This window comes from Astatotilapia calliptera, chromosome 4 (assembly GCF_900246225.1).
Source record: "Astatotilapia calliptera chromosome 4, fAstCal1.2, whole genome shotgun sequence".
Taxonomy (NCBI): Eukaryota; Metazoa; Chordata; class Actinopteri; order Cichliformes; family Cichlidae; genus Astatotilapia; species Astatotilapia calliptera.
In genome coordinates this window covers 23,359,342-23,386,132 of record NC_039305.1, presented here as the reverse complement: position 1 = coordinate 23,386,132, position 26,791 = coordinate 23,359,342, and the positions used below count along the sequence as shown (strand labels likewise).

At 41.2% G+C, this 26,791-nt stretch overlaps 1 protein-coding gene across 2 annotated transcripts; it reads left to right on the top strand.

The window, feature by feature from the left end:
* Window positions 1-20,430: 20,430 nt before the first annotated feature.
* Window positions 20,431-22,686, top strand: LOC113021121 (uncharacterized). Of its 2 annotated transcripts, XM_026165582.1 has the most exons (3): window positions 20,431-21,687; window positions 21,853-22,160; window positions 22,266-22,686. In XM_026165582.1, exons 1-3 carry the CDS (start codon window positions 21,358-21,360, stop codon window positions 22,519-22,521), a joined length of 894 nt encoding a protein of 297 aa, XP_026021367.1. In that variant the 5' UTR covers window positions 20,431-21,357; the 3' UTR covers window positions 22,522-22,686. The 2 variants fall into 2 exon arrangements, with proteins under 2 accessions (XP_026021367.1, XP_026021366.1); XM_026165581.1 differs by having other exon boundaries at window positions 21,853-22,686.
* The last annotated feature ends 4,105 nt before the right edge of the window (window positions 22,687-26,791 follow it).

Genomic DNA, 26,791 nt, shown 5'->3' with positions numbered 1-26,791 from the left:
TGTGTGTGTCAGAGAAAGCACAGGTGGAAGCGTGTTGAGTTTGATTGCTTGTCGATGCAAACTGATTCATGTCATTTGCATTTTGCTGTGTGTGTCTGTCAAATATCTTTAAATGTTTGTCTCAGTACTGACTACGTGACATGAAGCACATGCAAAAAGCGCTACCAATTTTAATTTTAATGTACACACCTATCTGTGGTGAGAGCTGATGAGCATGTTGCTGCTGCTGCAGTTTTTAATTGAAATTAATATGTTAAAGCTCTCACTTGTTTTACTTAAGGTTAGGTAATAGGATGATATTACCTGTAAGCCAGTCTAAGCAGCCTATTTACTGTCTTTTTGCATCACACCAAATGAGCTCAGACAGATGAGCTTTTATATAAACTTGTAATTAAATGTAATACGGTGCCCTTAATATTGTAAAACTTGAAGATAAAGATGTTTTTAATATTCTTGAATTTTTGTGCTCTTCATTTGTGAAACTCAAGTCTAGGAACCAAAATGAAAGAATTTCAAATTATAGCTTGTGACTATAAAAATATTTGTTTGTGTGAATAATTTTGTGTATTATTAAAAGTCCTTAGAGGAAAGTATAACACTTAAAAAAGTACAGCAAAGAAAATCTAAAAATAAAACAAATAAACAAAACAGCAAAAATAAAAACCTTTTGCAACTGGTACAGAGTAAGAAGAGAAAATTACAAACAATAACCCAAGTAAATAACGCAGGAGACAATGAGGAAAATTCCTAGAAGAAGCTTTTGGTTTGACTGCACCTGTTTGCCAGTGATCGGATTTAATGCACTCGACCAGAAAATCCTGCCTTCAGTGAGGTATTCATCACGTCTCCACTGTTTCTTGAGTGTTCCTTATTTGCTGCCCTGGGATTTGCCTGGGGAGCTTAATTCAGTTTCAAAGTTTTCTGTACTTTGAGAAGTTTAGCAAGACTGAGAGGCTCACTTGACTGGCTACATTTATTTCATTTTGAGGATGAATGATCATCAAAAGATGAACCTACAGGGACAGGGCCGAGGAAAACTCGGGTGTGGTAAATAGGAACATCACTGGCATAGCCTGGTTAAGATAAAGGCCAATAAGTCCTAATTTATTAGATTAAAAAAAAAAAACATGAAATCAATTAAAAAGCTTAAAAGAAAAACACATTGAGACTAGCAGTGAAAACAACCTGATTGAATAAACTGATCAGGAAGGCTTGCTCTGTGATTGGCTGCAAACTGGACTGTGAACATCACTTAAACTGCTATGACAAAAGGATTTTACAAATATGGAATTGTTTTTATCTTTATTTTTTGAGCTGTATAAGGCCTCAGTAACAAAAACCTAGAGCCTAGCAACCACCGGGCAACCACCAGTCAAGAAAGGCAAAAAGGTTTCCACTGGTTGCAGGATGTTGCTGATAGTTTCTAGCATGAAATTGCTCACAAAGATATACAGTGCTGCACCGAAAAACCTCCTTGTGATTGCTTTGGTTGCTAGCTGGTTGCTGCTGTCACCTTTTATTTTTTTGCATGGAAGATGCTGGCTTGTCTGCAACCACTCATAAACCACTTGACAAGCGGCAGTGAAGCAGTGAACATCTGATGGACACTTGAAACACAGAATGTTTGGCTTGATAGTTGAAATGTGTGACCTCCAGTATTAACAGTAGGGTATTGGATATATTGAATGCCACAAATCATTTAAAGACACGGGACAGATATGTTTCACTAAAGGGCAAAGATATATGGTGATGGTGTGGTGGACCACTAGAGGGCTCCACTCACACCCAGTGTTGAGGAAGTCTGTTGCTGAGTTTTGTGGCGCTATGTGTTCAGTTGATGTGAGGTGGAGAATAAAGCTGAAGTGAGAACTGAGAGCTCCCGTGTCGTCTGTGCTTACCTCCACAATGGAAACATAAGGCCAAGGTGTCGCTACCCATGCTGACATGCTCCTTCTGTCTTCTCCAATACATAAATGACTGGTATAGATGGGACAGGCAACTGAGGCAAATGTTAACACCAACTGGAAATCTGTATCGTCTATAGCATTGTAAGTGTGTGTGTGTGTGTGTGTTTTCAATATGTTACGTAGTAACATTTAGATAGATAGATTTCCTGCATGCAAGAAGCAAAAGGCTTGGGTAATGGACACATTTTATTCAAATGGATCAGAAAGAGAGTCCTAGTGCAGGTCTCGCTGTTCTCGTCTGATTGTGTTCTAGATGATATTTTTACAAAAAAGCACAATCAGCAAGCTGGTTGCTGAGATGACACGTGTTTTATTCCCGCATAAAGATAAAAGGCTCTTTGATCTCTTTTTGTACCATTTTGTTTAAAGCTCTTTATGCCATCATGAATATTTAATTGTCATTTTACAGTGTGACAGGCAATTCAACTGGTCTTAAAGAGAGAGAGATATTACGGCTTTTTCCATCACATTAATGCTTGAAGTTGTATTCTCCCTTTATGGAACCGTTGGAATCCACACTCAGCCTTTTCTTTCATGGCCGGAGGACTTGATCTCTTTTCTTTTCTTTGAATTTTCTTTTCTTTAAAAAAAAAAGAAAGAGCCCGCTGATAACTCTTCCAAGTGATGGCATACAATCATTCCTTGTGCCTGTATTTCATTATTCTTCTTATAATTTCATTTTTCTCAATGTTATCATAATCTTCTGGAGTGGCTTCAGGGTTCAGCGTGATTGTTCGGTGGGTTACGGACAATATGAGGGTCGATTAGTTCCTTTCTGAGAGGGTTTGTAAAAGAGAAAAATATCATCATGGATTGATATTGGTTATCAAGTTATCTGTATTTATCCAATTTTGTCTCATTCCTTTCTTACTGTGCTGTACAGCAGGATATTCCCAGTTACTATTTGCAATATGTTGATGCTGCGGTTATATCAGGATAACAAGAAGATGAGAGAGGAAACAGAAAGAGTGGGGAACAATCTTCTGAGGCAAAAAATGTTTGTTGCTTAAACCACTTTCCTGTTGGAAAAGCACGTTCTGTGACAGCTGATGATCATAGAAGATGGTTATTTAGAGAATAACCCTCATATTATAAAAATTCCCAAAGAAAGTGGTGACACGGGGCTCTGCATTTTTACAGAAAATACCAAAACATTGTTTACATCCAGCATCACTGCAGCCTCTGTATTTACATGCTCGGCTGCAGTTATCTGGCAGGCCTGACACTGTGATCACAAGTTAAATAGCATGCTGCCAGACACAAATCACCCTGCCTGCTGAAGCATGTATTGGAAATCAATTCTGTGCAGGCAACCCATGCAGCACTGGAGAGGGGCTTTCCGATGTCCCTGTTTTGCCTTATGTGCTAAAGAGGTAAATACCATTGCTATGCTAAAGAAAGCCCAGTCTAAATTCTTGTCAAAATAAATAATTAGTGAGAGCTAAATGTTTTAAATGTTGATGGAAATCAAAAATTGTTATTCCCTTTTTTTGGCATAGAATATGCAAGAAAATCAGGCAAAAATAAATGAGATCCATGAAATATGATCAGCCAACCCTGATCCATTGTCCTGTGTACATTTGACACTATTGTCTTACTTTTGCTTGTCTGTTATGAAACTGCAGAATGCTTATTTTAGACCAAATTTGGGTTTAAAATATACTGCTTAAAAGTTTAAAGGGAATATTCAAGCTAAATGGCCCACAGTATTCATGCTGACTGTATGAATACTGTGGGCCGTTCCCTCAGTTTGATAGCTACTATTCACAGAGCCCAGCTGTACAATGGGGCAAACCAGATATTATAACTCCTTCCTCTTCTTCATGGAGCACAAATGACAGAAACTGCCCAGAAACAGGCCCAGATGCATCTACTGGAGTGTGTGAGAGTCACACACATGAATATGTGTGTGACTGGATGAATGAGACTTGCAGTAGAAGCTGACTAGAGAGGTGCTATTTAATTCAATTCAATTCAATTTTATTTATGTAGTGCCAAATCCAAACAACGGTCTCCTCAAGGTGCTTTATATAGGAGAGAAAACCCCAACAATCATATTGCACCGTATAAGCAGGCGCTTTGGAAACAGTGGGAAGGAAAAAGTCCCTTTTAACAGGAAGAAACCTCCAGCAGAAACAGGCTGAGGGAGGGGCATCCATCTGCCGCGATCGGTTGGGGTGAGGGGTAGGTTACCAATCCATTTACCATTTATCATATATTCAGGTCTTCCAGAATTGTCACCACACACCTAGAAGGAAGGTTTGGTGGCAAAAATTCATTTACAAACCCTCCATGCCTCCTGTGCTCTGTAAACCAAAAAGAAAGGCCAGACGAGGCTGTCAAATCCAAAATGTGAAAAAGCAGACAAAATTGGGTGACGAAAACTAACCAGCTGGAGCGAAGGTATCTCACAATGTGAGATGCCAATCATGCCTAATACGCCAAATGCATAAAAGCTGCAGCAGGCTTCTGCTGCTGGAAGCTGAAGGTAGCCTTTAATCACAGCACAATGAGAGATCTTAGCTTGTTTAGTAAAGCTATACTTAAATATTCTACTGCTTGGATGTTTGTTCATTTATCTGATTTTCAATTTCGGACTTCGCATATTTGTTTTTGTCTCAATTTGTGTATCTGACATCCCTCCCACTCACAGAAGTGATCATTGTGCTTCAGTTTCGTTCATTATTGCTATAATTAGCCACTTTTCTCTTTACCATTCGTTTTTCTTTTTCAAAAAAGGCCCAGTGAATTATCTGTGCACAGAGGACTGCTGATTTGCAATGATGTCTTGCTCTCTTGGTGCAGGAAAACTGCTCTCTCTCTCTCTCTCTCTCTCCCTGCAGTGTTCATGGGGTGAGCGGCGAAGATTCAGAGAGTGATGGAGAGCAGAGTTGCACAGACCTTCTGTGGCTTCTAACTCTCTCCTGCAGAAATCTCTTTACCTGCAAATGTAGCCAAAATTACAGCAAAGATATTACCTCTATTTAATGCATGCGGTGATTTAGTCAAAGGTTTAAAATGAGACACAATAACACCGCTCAGAGAGTTAGCATGCTTTTATGAGCGTTCACTGGAAAGCGCAGTGTGTCAGGATTAGGGAGAGCTGTGCTGGTGCCTGAGCCCTGCAGCAGGGGTTGAGTGACAGGCCCAAAATTTGTTAAGTTGTATCATTTAGTCCAAACCTTAGAAACTGTTGAGTTTCACAGAGTGACTTTTAAATCACCTCTTCTTTGTCTCCTCTTAAGCAGCTTGTTTATTTCCTCCCCGATAGCTATTGCTGCTATTATGTCCCCTAAAGCAGGGTTTACTTCTGAGAGGAAATGAGGTGCTCTGCCCTGGACCTGCAATTGGTAACCCATGGCAACAGTTCTCTTTGCCCAATAAGCAGGTGAACATATGAGCCACTCAGTAGGTGAACTTATAGCTGACTGACCTGCAGAAGTCTGGAGGTGTAATGGAAAAGTGGCAAGCGCTGTAAACATTTTTTGTGATCACCTGGGAAATATAGGCAACCACCTGAGGTAGCAAAACTGTATTAGGGTGCATGGGGGTGATGTACATGGAACACTGAATGCCTTTTGGGACTGGATCCACTTCTACTCGGTGCCAAAGCTGCCGGAGGACTGTGTTTTCTCTCTGGGAATACTTGGGACCTTTGACCCCACCCAGGAGGCATGGCCTGACACAGGTCATCAGCCTTAAGGTCTTCAGTCATACCCTGCGGGAGTGTGATCCCATTATGACTTAGTGTAAGGATAGGTTTATTACTTAATAGCAGAACGTTAAAGAAAAACAGCACAAAAAAATCAATGACTGCTTATGTGTGTACGAGATGTTTTTGGAGGCAGAGTATACCTTTATTTGTTCACCGTTATCTAATTAGATCATTCTTTTTCATTTCTCTTTCCCAACAATTGAAGATAATTTATCGGAATTTCATGGTCGGGAGCACACCTCACACACTTCCCCTCTGGTTCTGAGAGTGTATATGACTTTCTGCAGCACAGCCTATTTGTTTTACTTTAATCCTCAGTTGTCACACCTCTGAGGATCGGCTCAGCCCACTCCTCACTGAGGCCTTTCCCAAACCACAGTCTCAACCCTAGATCCATTTTTTTGTTCCATCCACCATTGTCTTTCAAGAAACACTGTCTAATTTCAGGATGTGGTGCCTGTTAGTGAAAATACATTTCCATTTTAATTCTCCCTCCTTCATAACACTGACCCTGCTTGGTTGGATTCAATAACACGTCTTCCTTAATTAAACCAGCTGTTTTCATCCCACCTTTTGTCTTATCTCCAACAAAAGTACTGCGTGGACTGCATGCCAAAGAGTCTGCATGGAAGAGGACATTTGATCATGCTCTGTGATCATGTACTACACCTGTACCATAGATAAGAAACAGACCAGTTATAGACTTGCATATCTAACCGCATTGCCATTTGAATTCCGTGTAAGAACACATACCTTCAGTGTCTTTGGGTTTTTCATGTGCTGACAGAGTATTCAGTGTCATTTTATGCAAAGCCATGAGTGGTTTATAAAATGCAAAGCTTTCCTATGTGTCTGTATGTATGCGCACACACATATTTCACCTCAAATTAGAAAGATGGATCCTCAAGATGTCATTTTCTCATCACCGCAGCTTATACCCATTTCCTTATTTGTTGTATTTCACAGATACATAAAATCCCCTCATTGTATTTTTGTTTACAGTGTTAAAACTGGCAGGTGTTATCTGTGAATAAGTAAAATACAAAATGATGCTGTGTAGAGAGGGTGAAAGAAGCCACATGAGACGGTAGAGGCTGGGACGGGAGGAAGAACAATATCCAGAATGGTATTTGCAAAGATAAGGTTTTTAAATTATAAAAGAAGAAAGTTATAATTGGAGGACATGGATAAAGTGTTAAAATAATTATGGAGAGGTGTCTGGATCCTTTGGTAAAAATGGGCAAAGTTAAGTATAGATTGAGTTCATGTTGTGTTCAGATAAGAGTGAAATTTGATTTGCACTAAATTTATGTAAGTCCCGTTTTAGCAAAGTGCAGCAAGAATGAACACGTCAGGATGAAAGAAAGGGAAAAATCACAGCGCTGTGGTTTTATCTTGTACTCTAGGTGGACGCAGTGAGTTTCAAGGGTTCCAGAGCTTCTTTAGCTCCAGTTGAAGTAAGTGACATAAGCACTAAACTAACACATCCATACACTGGGCTGGACTGACTGTTCTGCGGGAAATGACGACCACGAGTTGAGAATAAAAAGAAAAGAAAAAAGCTCTGCCGCTCCTGCTCTGATATCGATCCTTTTCTGTTTGTTTGTTTGTTTTTTCAGGCCATTGTGGGTCTAATGACATTATCAGAGCAATGCTAATTCATGCAGACCAGTTTTAAGAGCGAGGTCAGAAATGTCTCACCCAGTATTGCATAAAATATTGGAACATCAGCGCAGCTTTATGGTGCAAAATCCATTTCACTGTACAGTGTTATAGGTACTGGGTAGGTTAATTGTAGCTTAGAGCAAGTTGTGTAGTGAGGCGTGCTCTGTGGGATTGCTATTTGTGTTAGTCACAGCATCTAATATTTTAGCAGCACCTCCTCCTGTTAGACAATCTTCTTTGGCATCTGTGTGGAAACAGGTTTAAGTCTGGACTCAGTATCAGACCGAGGAAAGGGGCGGAGGAAACTGAGGAGATATTTGAAATTTGAGGAACGAGTGAGGAATACGAGTAAAGAGGAGAGATTGTGAGAATGAGCAAAGAGCCTGAGGGTCTGATGCATAGTGTAAGTTTGACCTCAGATGGAGGAAGACATGAAATGAGGATATTTGTGGGAGTGCCGACATCAGCACATTTCTATTTGCAGTCATTCACATGTGTTCACCTCACTTCCTTGCAATTTAACCTTTTCCTTCCCCAGTGAGGAGGTCTGATAAATGATCAATCACAGACAAATACACACAGACATCTGTATGTGCAGTGCTTAACAAATTTATTAGACCACCAGCAAGGCCAGGGTTTATGTCACAGCTGCCCTAAATTACCAGCATATCTAGTTCCCCAAATCATTTTTATGCTACTCTAATGTTAATCCAATACCTGTGAAGCCAAGCATAGTATTTAAACAATATAATACTTGCACAGTTGATATTTTTGCATAAAAGAAGCAGCTGAAAATGTAAGAAACTATAATAGCTCAACAGAAAACCAGAACCAGAAACTCTGTGGCTCTGTGGTTATGACATAAAACTTTGGACATGAGGAGAAAGATGAGATCAGAGGAAAAATAATAAGATTCAAACTCCACCTTTAAGCTGTTGTCAGGGGAAATGTGAATTTGCAGAACAGGAGGAGGATAAGCTCTCTGCCTTGATCTTTACTCTTTGGGAATATCACAAACACCTTCTAATATCCTTGACTGAGAGTACAAGGGAGCGCAACTGACTCATTGATCATGCCAGAAGGTTTTCAGAGAGCGTGAGCGGGCCGGGGGTAAAGTAGAGACTCCCATCATTCTGTGGTTTTGCTTCTGTGTTCATTTAAGATGGTGCACACTGTGGAAATCTGGACAGGGAGATAATAGACTGAAATCAAGAACACGTTTATCCTGCCAACAAGCTTGTGTATCGCTTCGACCTGAATGGCTTCTTCTCTGCAGAATTTTATCATTGTCTTAAAGCAATTAAGGATAAAAAAAAACAAAACAGGAAAAACACATTTGGCTTGGTCAGCAAAGTCTCAGCTTGTAATTAGCTGATTCTTAGTAATTAAATATATACTTACAACAGTGGAAGGGATCTTTGGAAAAACAGTATGTGATTAGAAAGTTGCAGACTGGTGTTTAGGTAACACACGAGAGAGTAAGTATCCACAGCACTGCCCATTGTAGTAAGATGGTAGTATTTCCCCTGTTTTCTTCTGCTGTTCTCATCTTTTTTTTCTAATTGCGGGGGTGCATGTGCTCCACTTAAAGTAGGTCAGGCAACACCTGCACCACAGTCATGCATCTTGCAACTCACATGATAGATAGGGTGGAAGGAAAAGACTGCTTCTGAAAAAGATAAAAGGGTGAGATCGTTCGGCCCTCTGTTTGTCTCAGCACTGGTGATAAATGCATGTTTGACGGGCCGCGAATCAAAAACATGACGTAACATATTTTACGAGTATTGATACAACAAAGACAACTGAAAAGCACACAAGTTGGATTTTGCATTATTTGTACATTTGTAGAAATTGCTATATATATTTTTTTATCATTGTCTTTGTTACAAACACATTTGTAAATCATTGTTTTTATTTGAAATTAGCTGCTCTGGTCACTGCCGTTGAGAAGCACACTCATAACAAGAGGCAATCGCTACCATGCTTCGCTGTATCTGTGGTTGTAGCCACATAATGAGCATTGTTCTGTGTTTGATGGGTATGACTTCTGCTCAGATATTTCAGTTTTTGACTCTTCACATTAGAGGATGGTTTCCATAGTGTTTTGAGTGCTCTTTGAATATAATATGGTAAACTTCAATGGACTTTAGCCAAAAACAATCAGGCCAAGATACACTAACATAAAGACCTGGCTGACAGTGAGAAGCTCAAATAGTTATCTTTTGACAGTTTCTTCCGTCACTGCAGAGGACTTTGCAGTCTCCCTGACCAAGGACCTACTTGCTCAAATACTCAATATTAGCTGGATGGTAAGATCTTCAAACAGTCGGCCACTTTATCATGTATGAGTGTGATGGACCGAGCAGCGAAGGAAATTTAGGCACAGGTTAAAGTCCCCAAAAAAAGATTTTTTATTTAACCCAAAAACACAATTGGTTAAATCATGCAAAAAGAATCAAAATCTTGGGCCCATAAAAGAGGTCAAAATAACAGCACTCTACTCAAAGTTGACAAAACTACTGATAACTAAAACAAACTGACCTAACTTAACAAGACAAAGGGGAAACTTAAATAGTGGCTGATCAGCCCACAAAAATACAAAGGGGTAAAACACACAAAACCTAACTGAAACTAACATAATGAACTCCAATTCCCCCCCCCCCCCCCCCCATGGTCCCGAGTTATGGAATGAACCAATTTGCAGTCTTTCTTTAAAGCTTGCTCTGCCCCTTTTCCACCTCTTGACTCCTCAATCAAGGGACTGGAGCAGCTGCAACTAAGGTAACTCAGAAAACAAAAGATGAATCATACATAACAGTGTAAACTAAAATGTGCGCACCTATTTTAGAATGCAGTGTTACATGGATATGTGAATTAATTCTGAACCAAACCAGTTATTTGTCCTGTAAATTAATTCCTATACTTAAAGACAAATGTGAATGCAATGTTATGTACACTCAACAAAAATATAAACGCAACACTTTTGTTTTTGCTCCCATTCCCCATGGGATGGACGTAGAGACCTAAAATTCTTTCCAGATACACAATATAACCATCCCTCCCAAACAGTGGTCACAAATCAGTCCAAATGTGTGGTAGTGGGCACATCTGCTATATTGAGATAATCCATCCCACCTCACAGGTGTGCCACATCAGGATGCTGATCTGACATCATGAGTAGTGCACAGGTGTACCTCAGACTGCCCACAACTAAAGGCCACCCTGGAATGTGCAGTTTTTTGCGCTATTGGGGGTCTGGGGACCCAGAACCGGTCAGTATCTGGTGTGACCACCATTTGCCTCATGCAGTGCAACACATCGTCGCATGGAGTCTATCAGATTGTCAATTGTGGCCTGTGGAATGTTGGTCCACTCCACTTCAATGGCTGTGCGAGGTTGTTGGATATTCGTGGGAACTGGTACACGCTGTCGTATACGCCGGTCAAGCACATCCCGAACATGCTCAATGGGTGACATGTCCGGTGAGTATGCTGGCCATGCAAGAACTGGGACATTCTCAGCTGCCATCTGCCCTGAACAATGTGAACCATGATTCATCCGTGAAGCGCACACCTCTCCAACGTGCCAGAATGTGAGCATTTGCCCACACAAGTCTGTTACGGCGACGAGCTGGAGTCAGGTCAAGACCCCGATGAGGACGACGGGCATGCAGTTGAGCGTCCCTGAGACGGTTTCTGACAGTTTGTGCAGAAATTGTTTGGTTGTGCAAACCAATTGTTCCAGCAGCTGTCTGGGTGGCTGGTCTCAGACAATCTTGGAGGTGAACCTGCTGGATGTGGAGGTCCTGGGCTGGTGTGGTTACACGAGGTTTGCGGTTGTGAGGCCGGTTGGATGTGCTGCCATATTCTCTGAAACGCCTGTGGAGACGGCTTATGGTTGAGAAATGAACATTCAATGCACGGGCGACAGATCTGGTTGACATTCCTGCTGTCAGCATGCCAGTTGCACGCTCCCTCATTGCTTGTGGCATCTGTGGCATTTTGCTGTGAGACAAAACTGCACATTCCAGGGTGGCCTTTTGTTGTGGGCAGTCTGAGGTACACCTGTGCACTACTCATGATGTCAGATCAGCATCCTGATGTGGCACACCTGTGAGGTGGGATGGATTATCTCAATATAGCAGATGTGCCCACTACCACACATTTGGACTGATTTGTGACCACTGTTTGGGAGGGATGGTTATATTGTGTATCTGGAATGAATTTTAGGTCTCTACGTCCATCCCATGGGGAATGGGAGCAGTAACAAAGGTGTTGCGTTTATATTTTTGTTGAGTGTAAAAGCCTCTACACTAATATGGTGATATTCCCACTGTGTGGCTGTAAGTGCAGCCATCACAATGAGTTATTATCATCGAGCTTTGCAGGGGTAGTTTTGGCAGCATGGACTGGGTTTTATAGTTGCTTTTTAAACTGTATAAAATCCCATCAGTTTGTAATAGTAAGGCGTTTAATGTATGTTTATGTGTCAAATCTAATTCATTACTCAACTGCGTGAGTAATGAATATAAAAAGTGATGGGGATTCAACAACTGCAGGCTGTAACGTGTGAAGGAAGTGACTCGTTATAGGCATGGCAAAAACAATGAAAGTAATATAAACTCTGTAGAACAAATCTGAGTCAAGATTTTGGGCTTTTGAGGATTGATGCCAAATACAGACAAATCAACATGAGTGAAAATGATGAGTGAGATGAGTTAACTTTGTGAGTAGACAGCAAAAAGTTCAGCTGCCATCTGTTAGGTGCTCACGCAGTGACCTCATAGGACAGAGAGCACAGGCTACATACTGCACATTATCATATCAGATGATTACATTAAAACAAATGCTTAAATTTATCTTCCATTAAAGTGTACTATAAACACAAACGTACATGCTATAGACTAGATGTATACTTACATACAGTAGCTACATACAAACACCAGTCATATACAGTACACAGCACACCTTATGTCTGAAGGCGCCCACTCCACAACCAGAGGAAGGAAGGACATGAAGGCTTTTGAGAGCAAACATTTAAACCTGACAGAGACGCTGACAAGAAAAACTGCACACTGCTGTAAACAGATGGGAGCCCTGGATGCAGAGCTACCAGGCTCTCTCTCTCTCTGCTCTCAGGCTCTGGCAAGGATTCAGCAGTTTTATTGAGCAGAGGGGGAAAGTATGGAAGCTGTCAGTGGCCATATGATGCTGCCTCTGCAGTTTACACACAGAAACAGACCTTGAGATTGATGGCAAGGACACAGAGACATAAAAGGGTTCTCCTACAGATAAGTGAATGTGAAACACAGGGTTAAAGGTGGAGGTAAGCAACAGCTTTAAAACTAGACAATGTACTCCATCATTCCTCCACAATATAATATTATATTAAAAAAGAAAGAAACACACATACACACAAGAGAGCGTATTGAGCCTCCATGGGAGGAGCCTAAACAAGCCTGATTCATGTCCCTGTGCCAGAACCCACAGGACACCGCCAAAGGTTCATGCCCTGATGGGTCAGATGTTTTTTGGCAACATGTGAGGATTTAGATATTATTAGGTAGACAAATTAACAGTACAGCGAAAGTCTCAAATAATTGTGAGACTTGGTGGTTCATTTTCCTTTATTGTTTGCTGTGTTGTTACTTCACCTGTAGTTTTTTCCAGGTAATGTGTGTTGTTTGTGGTAAAGGTCAGTACTGTCTCCACCACTTGGCTGACCTAGATTTTAAAGGCCCCTTTATGTGCTCATATGATGATGCACATGCTTTGTGTGTGTGTGTGTTTGTGGGTTGGTGGGTGGCCTGTCTCTGTATAATCCCGCTGGTAGAATTTGGTTTCAAGCATAAGTCAGAGAACAGTCACAGACACAGTTTGCAATACGCCTGACCTACATTGGCTGCTTACAGTGTGCTTAAGACGACACATGAAGTCACACTTACTGTATCTCTCTGAAAAATATCTGCTTTCAAGAGCATGTGTGTGTGTGTGTGTGTGTGTGTGTGTGTGTGTGTGTGTGTGTGTGTGTGTGTGTGTGTGTGTGTGACTGTAGTCTGTTTAAACAGACATGCACACACTGAAGATCAACAGTTTAGTGACGACGGTAGTTTTGCAGAAATGCTGCTGTCATATTAAAGATTAGATTAAGCTTCTGTCACCAGGCAGCGTCTCGTCAGGTGGTTAACTGGAGAGGTATAATCGCCGTACGCGTACACACAAACATTCGTGTGCGCAGACACACACAGAGGCACACGCAGTAACAAAGCAGGCACTGAGACATAGAGACTTGACATGTCGTGTAAAAGCACAAAAATAGGGCGGAAACCATATTTTACATATAGATACTATGTACGCAAATATACCTACGCAAGGAGAAACACACGCACGCATTCACATACACACACTTCCCTCACTCAGTGCTATTTGCAGCAATGTGGCAGCAGTAATTAAAGGTGTGACAGCCAGACAGGTAGAGGTGATGATAATGGGCCGGAGCTATTTCTGTTCTCCTCCCTCCTGCTCCTGAGCTCTCTGTCTTCTCCCTCGGTCTCTCTCATTAGCTCATATCTTTTTATTTTTCACTGCCAAACACTCACCTCTGGTCCAGGTGGGACCGAAATGTTCTAGTGCACACACTCCAACACATGCATGTCTGAGTCCTTACACGCACCCTTTTCTCATCTCCCCCTTCACCTCTTCCTGGAGTCTCTCACAACATATCGCTCTTTCTCTCACCTTTCAAAACTGCACTTTCTTTGTTCCCTTTGTCTGTTTTGGCGTTGTCTCTATAGCTATAAATAGGGATTGCAACTATTTCCAACAGCAGCACTCATTTTCACAGTTTGGCAAAGGGGCAAAGATGGCAACTGAGATACACAGTGTTAAAAAAAGCACTTTAGTACGAGAGTCTATTAAAGTGATGTCATAGCCTTTAATAGGGGGCTTGCAGGCAGTTCTGTAAACTAAACTTCACCTGATTTCTTAGAATAAGTCCCACCAAAAGGAGAAAACCTATAAAAAATACATAAATATTGTACTTCATGTTAAAACTTTTGGCAAATAGATTTTTCCCTTACTCTTGCAGGGAAGTAAACAGTACATTCAGCATTTGCGTGCTGTCACCTTGCAAAGCTGATGTGGTGAATGTGTTAGTCAAGAGTTTACAGATGCAGCAGACGCAGCCCCTCTAACCACCAAACGTCCACAGACCTTTAAAAAGACATCTAAAGTTGGTTGGTAAGTAAAAAAAAAAGGTGGAAAGTTTTGTTTTTGTTATATTTTCTCAACTTTTTGCTGGGTAAGTGAGTGACATCAGCAGCGATGTGTCTGTCCACCGAACTAAACACTCACTTAGCTGCTGTGGTCTCCTGAGGCATCTGTATCTGGCTCTTTAGCTGCTAAATGTTCCGCTGTGTTCACCAGCTGGTCTCTAAATGTGTCTGCCTGTTGTTTGGTGCTACACAGGTGCATATGATGTTATTTTAGAGCAAAGTTTGAGAAGAGAATTAATCAGTAAAGTTGTGAGCCATAAAAACTTTAAAATGTAAATGATGATGAAGTGTTGACAGAGCTGACAGGGATGAAGGTTGGTGTGAAACTCTCCAGTTGAGTTCAGCGTTATGAGAGAACCCCTTCACTGTGTAAAATTATTGATTGATGTTATAAAAAGGAACCAGTGAAGTTATTAAAAACTAAATGGAGTTTACTGCGTAACGCATTTGTAGATTTCGATGATCCTTTTGTCACACAAATTTGTGTCAATACTGAGATGTGCCGTTTTAGTTAATCAGCAAATGTATTAAATGAAGCCTAAATATGAGGGCCACTCGTTATAAACAGAATTTAATTTCAGCTTCTCATTTCTTATAGTTGTATCATTGCAGGTCTTTTAAGGTGAGATGCAACACGAGTCACTGGGCAGAAGCTAAGCACTAATAGATCGAATCAGTCATTTCTGCGTTTGCCCTTGAAGGTGACTTTCATCTGATGGCGGCCACACAACTCACGACTGCCAGACCTCATTTTCTAAACCTTCACCTTAGTTCAAACAATAGTGCAATAAATACAAGAGTATGTATGTGCTTGTACAGTCATGTGATAAAGAGTGATTTCTCAGGATTCTCTGCACTCCACTAAAAAAATTAGATACATGCTGCTTCCACAGGAATTAAGGGGTAAATAGCAGCAAGGGGCTTCTCATGGAGTGCAGTTGATTAATTGGTCATCAGTGAGTGTGAGTGTCTCTATAAAAGTGCAGGTTTTGGCAGTTAGCAAGACTGGAGCATTCAGGTGTGTCAATTCACCCAAAGCTCAGACTGTGCAATGTTCAGAGAAACTGCAAAAAACTCAGGAGCTACATGTCAGGCTCTACAGGCCTCAGTTAGGATGGTAAATTTTAAAGCTAACAACAGCACAATTAGAAAAAGACTGAACAGTTCAGCTCATTTGGAGAAGTTCCTGAGAGAAAAGCCACTTCCCTGTATGAAGAATATATCAGCATGGCTTAGGTTTGCAAAGTTGCATCTGAACAAAGCATAAAACTTCTGCAGCAATGTCCTTTGGACAGACGAGACCAAAGTGGAGATGTTTGGCAATAATGCATAGCATCACAGGTGGTAGACACCTAAGAAACAACCTAATGCGGCACAAACACATCATGTCAACCACACAAAATTGCAAACTGACTGAAATGCTGTGGCGGGAACTTAAGAGAGCTGTTCATAAACAAACCCATAAACCTCTATGAACATCTTTTTCACATGTTTTCTTGTTTAAAAAGAGTTCTCCAGCCCTACTGTTGCTTTCCAAAAATCAGAGATCCATTTCAGGATCACAGCAGAGTGTTGCGGTTCTGCCTCTAAGGGTTCACTCACACTCGGCATGGCTGCCTTGTTCTTGCGCCCAAGCACAATTGTTCCACTTCCCCACTGGCCTGCACTCACACTGCACCAAGTACACTTCAGATTGTTTCAGCATCTTAACTCTTCCCTTTTGCACTCACACGCTCTCTTTCAGGTTCAGGTTCAGGCTGTAAAGGTTTCATATATGCCTTGGAGTACCAGTCAAAAAGTATTGTACCAAAAGCCTCTTAATGAGGGACAAGACCAAAAGGCATGAAACAATGTACCTTCTGCCCGTCTGCACCTGTCACAAATTGGAGAGATAGAAGGATAAATCTTGTGCAGTCTGACCTTAGAATAGTGTAGCCGGTGGAGGATTTTAAATTTAATTAATTGATGTTATAGAGCAGGAATGGATTTTGGACAGACACTTACTTCACATAGATTCGGGCACCCTCATCCCCGATTCTTTCTCCCAAGCCTGCCTAATCTCAACGGTATGCACTGCGATAGAGTCGCCAAATAATTGTAAAATCTTTTTGATAAGATGTGTGGAATCAGGTTTGCTCTTGAGTATTTCATAGATCCCGTGCTCCGAATGTAAAGTTGCAAAGTCTTTAAACTTAGTTTGAATGTAATGCCTGACCTGCAAATATCTATAAAAGTGTGAATGCGGCACATTATATTTCCCTTTTAGTTGACCAAATGACGAGAATTTATTATCAATATACATATCTTTAATAGACACTAAACCCTTGTCTCTCCAGTCATGATAAGTCTTGTCTTGCCAAGGAGGCATAAAATTATGATTAAAACATATTGGCGTAGGTACAGATGTGTCTGGCAATGCCAAAACTCTTATAATCTGATTCAAGATTCTAATGGTTTGTTTTAATACAAATCCCAGACATTTATAAGAGTCTAATTTTCCAAACTTGGTAAATAACATAGCCGACAGAGAGGAATTGTTCACTGATTCAGCTTCTAACCCACAATGGGGGCGTCGATGCCTGGTTATCTGGGGAGTCCTGCTGCCAGAACACTAATGCTCTGATATTAGCAGTCCAGTAGTAATGTTTAAAAACTGGCACACCCAGCCCTCCTTCTCTCTTGGTTTTCTTCAAATGCATTTTAGAGATTCTAGCCCTTTTACCATTCCAAATATAAGACTGAATGACTGAGTCCAAATGTTTGAAAAAGGCTGCTGTAAGATAAGTGGGGAGATTTTGACATAGATATAAAGATTTGGGAAGAGAAATCATCTTAATTGAATTAATGCATCCAATCATTGACAGAGGTAGTTTTTTCCAGTAGTCAATGCTTTGCTTTAGACCTGACAGATACTCAGTCAAGCCGAGATAGTTTAGATGATACCTAACTACTTTGAATGGAACTTGCTGCAGGAATTCTGGCGAGCTGTTGTTGGAAAGAGGCATAAACTCACTCTTCGACCAGTTGATGGTATATCGTGATAATTTACCAAAAGCTGCAATCAGGCAGAGGAGCAGAGGAACAGATTGTTCAGCATCCTGCAAGTACAGTATTACATCATCAGCATACAAGCTAATTAGTGATTCAACACCTCCAACCCAGAGCCCCTTGATATCTGGATGCACTCATATAGCCACAGCAAGAGGATCCAAAACAATGGCAAAGAGTGCTGGGGATAGTGGGCAGCCCTTCTGCACCGAGCACTGCAGAAGGAATGGGGCAGATTGGTTGTTATTTGTCAAAACAGAGCACATTGGTTCTGTGTAAATCAGTTTCACCCAAGAAATGAAAGATTCACCAAACCCAAATCTGCGCAGTGACTCAAACATGTAAGGCCACTCGACCTGGTCAAAAGCTTTATGTATATCCAAGGCCAAAACAGAGGCTCCCTTAGAATTTTTATAGTCAGAATAGATGCTATTGAGTACCGTATTTCCCGGACTACAAAGCGCACCTGAATATTAGCCGCACAAGCTAAAATCAGGGGAAAATCCTGTTTTGTACATACATTAGCCGCACCTGACTAAAAGCCGCAGGTGTTTCAATGTTGACTTATCATATGTAAGAGAATATGCACAAAGGGAATTGTCAGGAAAGAGATGGCTGTTTGGAGACACACCCCTTTTATTAATATTTTGAAAAACAAGTTATGGGTACATATTTGCACATGTAGTACATAACAGTAACCTACAGCACACCAGAAAAATAGATTCGGACTACCTTTTAGGCTCAGGTGCAGTGACACGGCTGTAACAAGAAGAAAAGTCAGTCATTCACCATCTTTCTCTTCTTCCTGCGCTCTAAAACCACCAAAGTCCTCTTCTCCAATGTCGGATACAAACAGGCTCAGGATGGCTTCGTCATCCACTCTCCGCTTCTCTCCTTCGTTATCACTTTCAAAACCAAAGAAATCCTCGTTGTCAGTGTCAGAGTCGAACACCCTCAGAAGGGCCGTGGCGGTGTCCTCCTCTCCATCATGCAGCAGTCCAGCCCTTCAAAATCCGTTGGTGATCGTGGATGTTTTCGCACTTTTCCACGCTGTCAGAATCCACCGGTGGAGTTGGGCATAACTTGCTTTTCGCAAGTTTATCGCTGCTCGTCATCCATGCCTCCCGCTGAATGCGTAGCGCTACTTTGAAGTTTGTTTTTCGCGCTACTTCGTACGGCACTACGTTGCCTGGCGGACGGACATGTGACTAACATACCACTCTTGAACCCCGATCCTTCCGCCAGGCAACGTAGTGCCGTACAACAGCGGAACAAACAAAACAAATCGTCTTACGATATCACAAAAATCATGGAAAATCCATAGAAAAGCCGCACCTGACTAAAAGCCGCAGGGTTCAAAGCTTGTGCAAAAAGTAGCGGCTTATAGCCCGACAATTACGGTAATCGCCTAACATTAAAAAAGGAAAGTCTACCTGGGATTAACCCCGTCTGATCAGGATGAATAATGGATGCCAAGTGCTTGTTCAATCTAGTAGCCAGGATTTTTGTAACTATCTTATGGTCAGGATTTTGAAGTGCTATCGGCCTAAAATTAGTAGGGTCAGTCATATCTTTTCCCTTTTTCAAAATGAGAGTAATATTGGCTTGACATAAAGTTTTAGGCAATTTTCCTTCTTCTTTTGAGCTGCGCAGCATCCTAAGCACTAGTGGTGCAAGAATGTTGCAAAATGTCTTATAGAACTCTGGACAAAAACCATCAGGTCCCGCTGCTTTGCCATTAGGGAATGATTGTATAGCCTGGATAACCTCCTGAAGAGTAAACTCGGACAAAAAGCACTCTTGCAGAGCACAATGAGGCTGATGGTTTTATGCATTTAGTGGCTTAATTGGGGCCATTTGCAAAGCAATTACACACTGTCCACTCATGTAGATCTGTTAACTGCTTGACATAGATGTCTGAGGAGGTATTTGCATTACATGCTCTCCAAACAGGGCGTCGTACTCAGCAATCAGTCTTTAACCAAGCTTTAGGGGTACAGATCAGACAGAGGGAGTAAACTCTGAAGTTGCATGGTCTTAACAACGTAAAGCCCTTAAGATGGCTGCTGATGTAAGGTGGAGCTACAAAAATAAAACTGAACTGAAGTGCATTACTTCTGTGTGTGAATGCTGGCGTGTTTATATGTGTGTCCATGTACTTGCAGACATGTCTTACCCATTCACATGTGTATCTGACAGCCCGTGTCAGCATTTTTATTTACACATGCAGCTGGAGCTGAAATCTGCCACTTTAGTATAAGTGTGTCTCTTTGTATGTCACTAAACATGTCATCACTGATGGTTTCCAGACTGGTCCACATTTTGCATGTTATTTGTCATTTGTCATATATTCACCCCAATCTGTTAAACCTAAATCAATTTCACTCCTTCCATCCACCACAGCGGAGTCATGGTGTTGGCTCTGAAATAACCTCAGCTTTCAAAGGACTGTCAAATGTCCTCTAAAACAACAGCAGCTTCTCACGAGGTCATCACATCAGTGCTTTTGTTGTCTTAAACTGGAGACACACACACGGACTGTTAAGCCAATAGTAGTGACTCATCGCATGGAGATGGACTGAGTCTGATCCAGTTTGAGTCAGTGGGTGTTACAGTTTTTCTCAGTCGCTTTGGTGCATTTCTCACAACAGAATTAAACATTGCACAACAGTTAGTTCAACCACCACAACATGTAGTCGTTTTGGCACAACCCTGTGGCGGTTTCACGTTCACTGCGTCCAAAGGCATTTGCCTTTGGACATGAAGCAGTTGAGTGAGTACAAATATCTAAAGAATGGTCACGTTTGACTTCCTATTCATCACTATCTCCTTTCTTTCATCATGAATGTCACAATTATTCATACTTGTACCGGCTGAATAGTCATTGTCCTTACAACTAATAGTCTTCATTGCATTGCTTGTGTCAGTGCACTCAAAATTGCTGAACAGCTTGTCAAACGATTCATACACCCATTTTGAAAACCCTATTTTGGAGGAGTTCCCATGAAAATCTCCATAAACTACATGTCTCAGGTGAACCTTATCTCACACTAATGAAAATTGGTGTGTGTCACTCCTACTTGCAACCAATGAAAAGCCTCTCCTACCCAGTCACAGGTGAACCGCGGCACAGCATCCCCCACTCCACAAGTACATATATACTGTAATGTAAACCAACAGACAGGATTGGCATGAGGTGCATACTGAATCTACAAAACAGCAGAACATGGAACGTCAGCCTCGTGGAAGAGGAGTGAGGATCGGTGGAGGACGAGGACAAAACCGGGTGAGAAGAGGCCAACCACATAGACACGTTCCTGACGAAATCAGGGCAACACTTGTGGATCATGTGATAAACCATGGCCTCACAATGGCCGAGGCTGGTCGAAGGGTGCAGCCAAATGTTGGGAGAACTACTGTAAGTTCTATCATCCAGACATTTCGTCGGGAAAACAGGTGAGCACACCGTAATCTAGTTACAGTATGCAGCACAAACTAATTTGCTCTGCACTTTCATAGTCATACAGGAGACTTGCATTAGGACATGACCTTACAGATCCTTACACACAGACGTACTGTAACTGAAGCGCAGACTTGGCCCAGGTGTGGCATAGTGTGCTGTGGTACAATACAGTAATGCTGTAAAGAAAGGAGTTTTGAATGATAGTCCTGTGACAATCACTGTAAGCATGTTTGCGCTTACATGTGTGTGTTTTCCCATCTGCATCTCAAAAAGGACTGCCAGACAACCTAGAGGAGGTGGAAGAGGTCCACTTATGACTCCGCAGCAAGAGGAAAGAATTTGTGCAATGGTGGCTGCAAACAACGCTTTGAGACTGAGAGAAATACAAAGAACTGTCGTAGAAGATGACACCATCTTCGGAAATATTCAGTCAATATCAATTTCCACCATAGACAGAGTCCTCAGACGGAATGAAATGTCCATGAAGCAATTGTACAGAGTGCCATTTGAACGGAACAGTGATCGAGTGAAGGAGCTCCGTCACCAGTATGTACAGGTAACACATGTTCGCATATCTACCTCTGTTCACTGTAACAGTTTAGGCCATGTACTCAACCTACATTTATGCATGTTACTGTAATCCTATGTACAATTCCAACTGTACAATCTGTTCTGCCAAATGCACCATTACAGACCTGTCTGATTCTCATCCTTTGTAAAGCATATCCTGGAGTTGGAGGCCAGGGAACCCCTGCACATGTTTGTATATCTTGACGAAGCGGGATTCAATCTCGCAAAAGGCAGACGGCGTGGACGGAATCACATTGGAGAAAGAGCCACCATTGATGTCCCAGGCCAACGAGGAGGGAATATTACAATGTGTGCCGCAATCTCAGAGAATGGTGTTCACACCCATATTCCTCGTATTGGTGCATACAATTCACAACACCTGTTGGCTTTTCTGGATGCTCTTCATAGGGACCTGATCCCACAAAATGGAAGGGATGATCCTGGTGACAATCGGACAATGTATGTAGTGGTTTGGGATAATGTAAGCTTCCATCACTCTGCTGTAGTCAGGCAGTGGTTTGCAGCACACGACAGGATGCTTATGGAGTTTCTTCCTCCTTACAGTCCATTCCTGAATCCAATTGAGGAGTTTTTCTCTTCCTGGAGGTGGAAGGTATATGACAGGCATCCACATACCCAAATGACCCTGCTAGCAGCTATGGATGCAGCTTGTGATGACATCACAGCAGAGTCCTGCAGAGGGTGGATTCGACACTCCAGAAGATACTTTCCCCGATGCATCGATAGAGCTGACATACGCTGTGATGTTGATGCAAATATGTGGGCAGACAGACGGGAGCGTCTAGATATCAATGATTGATATGCAGCAGTGTCTGTTTTTCAGTTTGTTTTTTTTGAGTCGTAACTACTGCAGTGAGGTTTACTGTCTAGGTGAGTTTGTTTGCTGTAAAATGTTTGATTTACTGTATTTCCCCAGTTTGCACAATGCTGTGAACAGTTTCAATTAAATATTATCAAGAGTGCATATGGAGTGTCTTGATTGTCCTTTACAATTTATGGTTTTCAACATGCCATGCATGCGGTCCGGACTTGACATGTCATTGGGAAGCACCTACAAAGACATCCGTCACAATGGGAACATGTTCAGACCATGTGATTTTGTGACCAAAGGTGCTGGTCTAATGACTTGTAATTGTGACAGCCCTGACACTTTGTTTGGTATCAGTACTTGCTTTTGATGAATGTATTGTCTGTTTTGCTCAAGGGATTTGTTGTTGATGCATTGACAACTTATTTTGGACACCTGACTTTTCTTTTTGATGGAGTGACTCACTTTTGCAAGTTATCCACCATGTTTTGCAGTTTGCACTAATTGTTTTGAGAAGTGCCTTAGTAGTGGTGGAGAGTTCAATTCTGTTGTGAGAAATGCACCAAAGCGACTGAGAAAAACTGTAACAGTCTGCAGATGAAATAGTGTTTGATATGCCTTCTTTAGTCTTCATGTTCACTTGCTACCAGTGATTGTCATGTTCGATGTTTGCGCCTGACATCTACACAACCAATTGCATCACTTTTGTGTTGGCTTCGACCCTATACTCATCTCCACCACATGTTTTTTTTTGTTTGTTTGTTTTTGAGGAATTTGTACTGAGCCCTGCAAGGGACATGGGAGAAAAAAAAATTACGATGAACTTTTGCGAGATCTCGCAAAACAAACTTGGGATCTCGCAAAACTTTTGATGAAGAAATTGATGAAGCTGGACAGGAAGAGGTTAAAGAAGAAGTGTCAGGCCTGAAAACCATCCAAGAACAAAAAGAAATCAGACCTAAGATGCATCTGTACCTCAGTTGATCCAACTGTTCACTGAACCCTCACGAGAAATGGATCCAGTGGAAGGTTGGCAGTCAAAAAGCCATCGTTAATGAAGAGAAACAGGGACAAAAGGCTGTTGTGCCTAATTACACAAGAACTGGGCTGAAAATCAGTGGCAATGGGTCTAATGGAGTGAAGAATGCAAATGTGAAATGTCTGGTTAAGTTTGAGGGGATCATTCAGCTAATGAAACAGGAGCAAATGATACATTTGTACGACAGGCTGCTTGTAACTGTGCCTAAAAATACAATTTTAAATAGGTTCTTAGCTAATGTGTCTATTGTGTCTATTAAACAACTAAAAATGGATGAAAAAGAAGCCAATGTCCAAAAAAATTCCCTTTAGAAAACCTGGAGAGCTATTGCTCAAGAAGGATAAGGAACAGACTCTACTATCACTGTATCAGTTTCCTAGCAAAGTATAGACCTTTGTTACCACCACAATGTTGTAATCAGACATTGCTCTGAATCTTCTCAAAATATAAGTTTGTGCTCCTGTAGGAGTGTTATAAAACAGCCATTGTGTACTTGGAAGTCCACGTGTTGTAAATGTAGGTATTGTGTATATTTGTGGATGCATGTGTTGCTGTCTGTGTTTGGAAATGGTAACATACTTCCACATCACAAGCAGACCCCCTACTGTAATGCTGAGGCGCATCAAAGCATCTGCAGAATCACTTCAGGCTGTCTAATATCAACCCCCCCTGCTGTGGCTCATATGCCAAAGGTGAAGCTCTGCAGTCAGGAAAAGCGAGATAATGGGACAGTTTGCCGGGATGGAAGCTTTAAGGACATCTCCACAAGTTAAGAAGTTGTCTGGTGTGACAACGCAAGCTGCTTGATTGCACTGACGTCAGTCAAGATCAAAACTTGAACCACATCTCCACTTTTCCTTAAGTGAATTTTAAAACAGTTAACAATGATATACTATAAAGAGGAGCAAATGTGAAAAACTGCCAGTGCATGTATAGTTTAAGCTACCTAGTGATAATTTGCATAATTGCTTCAGAGCTTTAACCTTTCAGCATTTTTCTCAACTACCTCAAGAGCACACCCAGCCGTAATATTTGCTTTTTTTTCTAGGATGAAAAGAAGGAAAAAAGGACGAATGATGAAGGTGGAGACCAGCCGCCATGTTATGGGTTTGAGTGAAAGGCAATGGACCCCCACTGTGGAGTGCCCGCTCCCCTGCATTAGACTGTAGAGTATGTTATCATTTTCAAATAAACCTCCGTCTCCCTCATGGTGAGAGTCTGTGTGTATTCATCTGTGTTACGTTTCATATGTGATCTGTGTTATCAGTGATGTGACAACATATAATTCACCCCCTGTTCAAGTACTGAAATGCATTGAGGAGACACACTAGTGTATATGTGTACTGCATGAACACTGGATTGCATTCCTCGTTCTCCTGTAGGTCTCTATGAATTTCTATTTCTGAGATTCTATGCATCTTTGAAAATAAACAGCAAGCTTGTGGGTGTGAAGATAAGCCTGCAATTATCTTCAGTATCATCGGCTTTGCTAAATCAGAATATCAAGGAACAAACAAGCAAACCGGAACTAATCAAAGAATGAATTCACTGAAAAACTGTTTTATTCTGGCTTATAGAATCAAAGCTTCTGCTGCTGAGTGAGCGTGAGTGTGCTGTAATGGTTATCTAAAGAAGTCAATCCGTATCTGCAAGAGAACAGTTCAAGGTTTATTAAATGTACTGTAACATGTCTACTTTTACATTAATATTATTATAGCATATGTATTTTAGTGGGTACAAATATGATTATTTGATTATTTTATGAATTTCAAGATCCACATATAACAAATTATTTCCACATTGTTAAAGTTATATAAAAATAGACTCATGCTAGGTCCACAATGGCCAGTATCAGTACCATGACTGACATGTTTAAGTACGTACGTAGTTAATTATAAGCACTGATGGGAATAACGGCATTAAGAGTAACGGTGTTGCTAACGGCATTACTTTTGTCATTAACGACTAATCTAATTACTATTCCCATCGTTACTAACAAGAAAATGCGGTGAGGTCGTGTTACTATTTTTCAACAAACAGACGGTCGAAGCTGTGTTCAGCTTACCGCATTTTATATCAGTTGCACGGAAGTAGCTGTAAGTAATCTGGACGCTACAGCTTTAAGCAACTGCGCGTGCTCCCGCGGACGGCAATCACTTTCTGGTAGACGATCACTTTTTGACACAACACCTGGAGCTAAGGGGGCAAAACAATCACATGAGTGCTGCTGTTTGACTGAGGAAGAATAAAGTAGTCGTGGTAAGTCAATCACATGACCACTTCAAGACAAAGCAACAAGGTGACATACACCAGTTTATAAATTGTGTCAATAGACCACGTAAAACCAGAGTCATGATAAATAATATATAAGCGTGTTTTTCCTGAATAGTTTCGCTACGTTTACTGTCTAAGGACAGCGCAGCAAGCACTCTCTGCTTATGAGCCAAAAAATAAAAAAACAAAGCAAAAAACAGCCCGTTCGTTTTGGTGGAAAAATGTACCATGTCAATCCAAAAATGATATGGCAACATGACATTTGGTTGTTTAGGAAGAGGGGGAAGGTTCAGGAGAGCGAGAGAGAGAGAGATAAAGACAGCAGAAAAAGAGAGAGAGGGAGTTTTGAGATGTGAGAGATTTGTGACGTTTAGCGTGTTTGGAGCGTGTAGTTAATGTGTTGTCTTGTGTAGTTAGTGTGTAGTGTTGTGGATAGTATTGTGTTGTGTGTCAGAACAATGAGGCGATTGCTGTCTCCAGGTAGAGACAGGAGTGATACACCTGCTGCTGTCAGGCCTGCAGGTATCAGGCTGTGATGTTCTCCTTCATATAGTGGACAGAAATAGTTTTTTTGGAGTGGCACAAATAATTTGTGAGGCATCTTATTGAATGCAGAACAGCTGATGGTTCTGTAAATAGTTTGAAATGGTTATAAAAAAAAAGGGTAAAAGGTAAATGGCTGCAAATAACTTTGTTTGCAAAACTTGTGCAGAGGATTTTAAAATTGACAATTTATATTTGCATTTAAAATTATGAAATATGATTCAATAAACATGTTTGTGGTTGTTACAGTAAAAAATATAACTTTCTACTCGGATTTTATGTTTTTTGTCTGCTTTTATCAATTGTGTTAATACAGTATGTAAAAATGAAAACATAACTGTAAATTCAGACACGTGAGGTTGTGCTGAAAAGGATGATACCAAACAAGGCAAAGTAAATAGTTTT